The sequence below is a fragment of the Polistes dominula genome, unplaced genomic scaffold (genome assembly GCF_049000335.1).
Source record: "Polistes dominula isolate Pdom_NZ unplaced genomic scaffold, Pdom_raw_medaka contig_19, whole genome shotgun sequence".
Classification (NCBI taxonomy): domain Eukaryota; kingdom Metazoa; phylum Arthropoda; class Insecta; order Hymenoptera; family Vespidae; genus Polistes; species Polistes dominula.
Genome location: NW_028301058.1, coordinates 90,722 through 97,015, shown reverse-complemented (window position 1 = coordinate 97,015; position 6,294 = coordinate 90,722). Strand labels below are relative to the sequence as shown.

At 39.0% G+C, this 6,294-nt stretch overlaps 1 protein-coding gene across 1 annotated transcript; it reads left to right on the top strand.

Annotated features, from left to right (window-relative positions):
- The first annotated feature begins 349 nt into the window (after positions 1–349).
- On the top strand, positions 350–5,497 carry croc (forkhead box protein crocodile). The gene is made up of 2 exons (XM_089175777.1): positions 350–2,805; positions 2,918–5,497. Exons 1-2 carry the CDS (start codon positions 1,001–1,003, stop codon positions 3,042–3,044), a joined length of 1,932 nt encoding a protein of 643 aa, XP_089031903.1. The 5' UTR covers positions 350–1,000; the 3' UTR covers positions 3,045–5,497.
- Positions 5,498–6,294: the final 797 nt, after the last annotated feature.

The following is a 6,294-nucleotide window of genomic DNA, read 5'->3' as shown; positions in this document are numbered from 1 at the left end:
GGTATTCTGTCTTTGTCTTTTTCTTGTTAATAATCTCTTTTGTTACAGATAGCAAAGGAAAAGATAGGAACGTGCGTGCGTGCGACGAAATGGGCATGGCCAAGGTAATTCGGTGATATCGGGTGGTGGTAAGGTGGCAATAGGGTGGTGACAGGGTGGTGGTAGGGTTTCCATTCTAAAATCATCCGATTGGTTAAGGTTGTCGAGTCAGGTTCAGCCCCTAATAGAGCGAACGAATGAAAACTCTGGTTCCCCTACCATGGGTGCTCGGTTCGACGCATTACCAAGGCATACAACTGTGAACGAGTTCGTAGATGGATTTTTGTACAAGACGAAGAGGGGTTCGGATCGTGTTGTTCTCGCGCACACGTCCTCGCGTTCATCCTAGAACGCTCTTGGTTTCTTCGGCTCGCGAACGAGGCCCCAGTGTGTTTTTACTCGGGGTTGGGTAAACTCCGACCTGTTGTGTATCATAATACAATCGTTGCAATTGTTGCAATCGTTGCAATCGTTGCATCGACATCCAGAACGACAGCCAGGACTACCACACCTTTCTCGCCTCGTCCACTCATTACTTTGTTACTCTTCTTCTTCTTCTTCTTCCACCTTACCCTCCTCCACCCTTCTTCTTCCTCTTCCTTCCTTCCTTCCTTCCTTCCTTTCTTTCTTTTTTACCTGTCATCTGAAATTATGACCGCATCATCCTCTACAATATACAAAGACTTTGAGTTATTTTTTCCCATAAGTTTTCGGGACTAAAGGATTAGAAAAAGTAAAGGGTTTGAGGTATTTAGAAAAAAAAACAACAAATTTATTCTATTCTTAGAGAAAGAATTTCTTGTATTTAGTGGAATAATTTCAAGAGAAAGTGAAATAGGAAGAGAAAAAAATGTTGGAATATATTGCATAAGCGTATTTTGCAAATCGTTCACATGTGCGCGTAAGTGTTTTACCGTCCAAGAGAAAATAAGGTGTCTAAGTTGAAAGTTGATTAATCAAGATGCATACGTTATTCGGGGAACAAAATGCTTATTATCGTCATCCGAGTGGAGTGCCCGTTGGTATGGGCACTGCATCTTATCCAGGTGTGGGCGTGGGTGTGGGCGCTGCACCAGGTTATTACGAACAATATCGATACAGTGGATATGCGACGGCCGCTGGTTATCCCGTGTCCGGTATAACGCAGCAACACATTCACCATCCGGGTAAAGACATGGTAAAACCTCCATATTCGTATATCGCACTAATAGCAATGGCAATTCAAAATGCTCCGGACAGGAAGATCACTCTGAACGGTATTTATCAGTTCATAATGGAACGTTTTCCGTATTACCGTGAGAACAAACAGGGCTGGCAAAATTCGATCAGACATAATCTCAGCTTAAACGAGTGTTTCGTTAAAGTGCCGCGCGACGATAAGAAACCAGGAAAAGGAAGTTATTGGTCACTCGATCCAGATAGTTACAATATGTTCGACAATGGTTCTTACTTGCGTCGACGAAGGAGATTTAAAAAAAAAGATGCTCTGAAAGAGAAGGAAGAAGCGTTAAAGAGGCAGGGTCTTTTGCCAGAGAAACGAGGATTGCAATCGCAACAGGAGGACGTAAAGTCGAGCAACATTGGTGGTGGTGTTGGTGTTGGTGTTGGTGCTGGTGGTAGTATCGTTAACCTCGCACCGTCGATAGAAACTACGACGACAACGACGGCGATTAAAAAAGTTGGCAATGGGGGTGGTAGCGGAGGTAGTGCAGCAGCAGGAGCAGGAGCAGGAGGAGGAGGAGGAGGTTCTAGTGGTAGTGGTAGTGGTGGTGGTGGTGGTGCTGGTGGTGGTGGAGGTGCTGGCGGTGGTGGTAATGCTTCTGGTGTGGCTAGTGTTATCGGTGGTGTTGCGGGTGTCATGGAGGGTGGTACTGTTACGACAACGGCTAGTACGACTACGACCGGCTTGTGCAAACCAAAAAGAGAACCGGTGAACGATCACTGCATGGCCGTGCAAAGCAAGTATGGTTTGCTCCATAGTCCTATACAACAAGATACCAAGACTACGGTTACAGGCGTGGTCGTAGCAAGTGTACCATCTCATACAGCAGTAAGTAGCGGTGGTCAAAGCGTCATTCAAACGGCACTGGGAAATCAGGTACATCAGGGTCATCATCAAGTACATCAAGAAACGGGGATTCCTGACGTTTCGATGGTTGGCTTAGATTCTGCCGCGTTTAGCGTCGACGCTCTCATGACAAGTCGAGAAAATGCTCTGATGAACAATCGAGTCGATCAAAGCACCGGTAGTGGTGGTGCTGGTGGTGCTGGTGGTCAACATCCTCACGTTCACGCTCATGCTCATGTTCACGCTCACGCTCACGCTTTGACACATTCGCACTCGCATCCTCACTCGCATTCACACGGGCACGGGCACGGGCACGGGCACGGGCACGGACACGGACACGGGCACGGACACGGACACGGACACGGACACTCGTCAGCGTGCACCACGACGACCAGTACGACCGCCGCGGTTGCCGCCATGATGGCGACCACCGGATACGCCCCTCACGGTAGCGCCGTCACCAGAGGAAATCCTTCGCCACCCGGGACCGGCATGTACCCCGTGCCTTATTGCACTCCTACGCCCAGCTACATCATGGATCACGCCGATTACAATTCGAGAAATCACGGAAATGCTGCGGCTGCAGCGGCCGCTGCAGCAGCCGCGGCCGCCCACACTCAGTGGTATCAAGAAGCTGCTAGTCCCGATTCTGCACCCATTTATCAGGAAACCCAGTCACCTAGCTGTCAACTTTACAGGTACACTTTCCCTTCCCTTTCCACTACCCTTCTTTTACACACTTGGACTTTAAAACCCGGTAATTTTAATCGGTTTTTAATCACGATAATATTGGTGTTTGTATTTTTTCAGATCTAGCCCATCGACCCCACTTTCTACGGGTGCAGCTCCCTCTCCACCACTTTACCATAGATACTTCCAAGACTGCAATGTCGTAAATAGCAGTGGCAATTTACCGATAACGTTACAGAAATACTGAGAATACCGAAATTCAAGGCCCCACCAGCGAGGCCTTGAAGAACAACATCAGAATGAGTATGATCCTGGCCTGGTTTACGTCAAGCAAGAGTGGATACCAATGACGGAGGAACTCGGCAAAGATTGGAACTAAAAAAGGGGAGATTTAAGAAATGTTCGGTAAAATATCTGTTCGCGTTGTTCTTTACTCTTCTCGAACAGGTGGTTGTTCGCAGAAGAAATTGTCGTATAAACCGTATCAACTTCATTATTTTCAATCGTTCGAGATCATTTTCAATAAGTACCTTGAATTCTGTTCTACGATTGTTATTCTAATAATTTTTGTATTTCTTTTTTTCTACTAAAATGTTTGTAAAAAAAAAAAAAAAAGAGAAAAAGAGAAATTGATTGGATTGGCAATTGGAGAAGCAAAACGGCGTTTGTAAATTTGGAAGTCACCTGAGCAAACATTCGTCACTCGGCGGGTAGGCACGCTGTCTGTCGCTGACCTAGGACAATTGTTTCATCGAAAAGGCGTCTCTTGTTTTTTTTTTTCATAAGCAAGTTCAATGCAAAGGTTTCGAAGCAACTGTGCAAACGTTTGTTGCAAAAATTCCCGACCGACGGTGGAAAAATATTGGTGTGGCTCTGTTTGCCGTGTGTCTGTTGCTTACTTCCGACATAAGGCTTTTTATTATGATTAAAAAATAATAAAAAGCTTTATTGTCGTTGCATCAAATCTCATTAATTTGCGGAAATATTCCATTTGATTGATCGTCTTGAAACTTTCAATCGAAACTTTATCAATATCAATCTACTGATAAGATACTATAATAGAATATCGATACTCGATAAATCTTATTTCATAATAATAAGATTTATTTGAATTGGTACTCGATAACTATTCCAGTGTTTGTCAGTATTGCATATTGTTAGAAATATCATTGATATTTATTTCATCGTTCGATCTGTAAAGGCAACATTTTTTAACGTTTTAAACGATAATCTTTTCCATTGAAACAATAGAAGACCGTTTTATCGACGTGTAATTATCATGATCTCGTATTTATTTCTATTCAATGTATTATATACTTACACATATGCATGTACATATAATATAAACGTATAAATATATATATCATTGAAAAAAATAATGTTGAATGAGTAAGAAGTATCGATGAATCGTTTAAAACATTAAATTAATACGTTCGATCGTTTGTTGTATGTATAGTTGGCGATTTGTCCTTGCTTCCAAAATTTATTTTAAGCTACATAAAGGCCATCGGGTAAGAAAACAATAGAAGTATTTGAACATGAATTTTATTATAATGATCGGTTTGATTGCTGCACAAATAATTGTGATTTTTATTATTATCTGCGCCCCACTTTGTTTTTCTTATTTAAGCACCAATCTAATACCATTTAAAATACTCCTGTAAATATATCATTGAGAAAGGGGTAGGAAGAGAGAAAGTAAAAGAATAAATTTATTGTAAAAATTGAAAATTAAGCTTTGATATACTTTTTGTTTTTTTATTTAAAAGAAAGGTTGCATTACATTGTCTGAATATAAATATAAATATATATATATATGCATATATCTATAAAAAGAAAGAAAATTAGGAGAATGAAAAAAAAAACATGTAAAAAGTTGCAAAATTGTCTAAAATAGCGTCTATAAATATAATGATGATAATAATAATAATAATAGTAATAGTAGGGTATTATTGGAAAAATGTAACGTGCATTTATTGGTAACTCTGTTCTCTGCGTATCAGAGCAGCGCCCAAGAGAACTGAGATAATATATTTATTCAAATAAAAAATAAATTATGTGAATAAAATGAAAAGGAAAATATTACTATTAGATTGGCGATAATATTGTCGATAAATAAACATCTATGTAGGTGTGTATTATAAAGAGAGATATTAATAAGATAATAAAAAAATAGTTGTAGTTATTGTATAGAAAATATTGACATATATAGCGAGTCAAAGGAATATTCGTTTTCGATATACACTGTAAATTCCAAATAATTCATATTTGCACGCGCGTAATGTAAAACTTGGATAGTACAGTTGAATCATTCTAAATAATGTTTCTCTTTATAATAATTTAGAAATATTCATTGTTTTCACTCTGTACTATAAATACACAATTATTACTATTGTCATTGTGACTCTTTACTGTCGTTAATATTGTCATTATTATCACTGCTGCGTTATTGTAATAAGATATAGATTAAGATTATTACCAATAAGTATGATTATTGCTATGATTAAAGTAGTAGGGTGCTTCGTGCAAATGCGATAATTCACAAAATAAATGCCCAAATCACATATAAAGCATATATTTTCAACACATCCAAATGTATAAATAGAAACAAACACACCTACACACCTACACACACACAAGCAAATAATATTATAATGTTTTTGTTGTTGTTGTTTTTGAAAACGCGACGAATCTTCAAAATGAACCAACCAACCAACCAACCAACCACCACTCCCCGCTTTCTTTCGTTCTTTCTTTCGTTCTTTCGTTCTTTCCTTTTTATTAATTCGAATGTAAAACGCATTTGTTAAAGGGGAAGTTAACTTACGAAAAGTGTATTTTGAAAAGCAATATTTTCATACAATTCGCGTAGCGATATTTTCTTGCAAAAATACTTGGCCGAGCAAGGTGTGTATGCCGTTGAATCTACGTAAACGGCTGAGAAAACAATATAATTCTCGATCGTTTAATGGCGTCATTAGAACATACCAACGTTTATTTTTTACGTTACAATGAAAATCGATCGAAAATTATTTTCTTTTCTTCTTCCTTTTTCTTCGGTAAAAAATACAAATAATAATAATAATAATATATAAGACGACATTCGTATCATCTAAATGGAGTGTTGGAGCACGATACAACACGAACACATGTTTCTTTTTTTTTTTTTTTTTTTTTTTTGTCTTTTTCATCGAGTATCCAAATTTGTGATATTCTGCATTTCGTATCTATAGTTTTCGCACTTATTGGTGACCTATTTGATAGATGAAGCAGATGCCGCCAAGAATTGTTAGAAATGCTGCAAAATGTGAAATTTGCAAGTATTTTCGTAAAAGGTAAGTGTGTATGCGAGATTATATACACGTATCCTAACTAACTGGTGCTGTATCACGTCACTTTTCTCTGCGAAGGTATATTTATTGATTCACTCGCCGTGATATAAGCGTAATCGTAAATACGTTAGCGCGTTATGACATCGAGAGTGTTGCATCTCATAT

What these genes read in the sequence shown, in the direction of transcription:
- croc (XM_089175777.1), top strand. Translation starts at nt 1,001, where the DNA reads ATGCATACGTTATTCGGGGAACAAAATGCTTATTATCGTCATCCGAGT. An exon ending in CCTAGCTGTCAACTTTACAG is followed by an intron (nt 2,806 to 2,917) that starts GTACACTTTCCC and finishes GTATTTTTTCAG; the next exon opens with ATCTAGCCCATCGACCCCAC.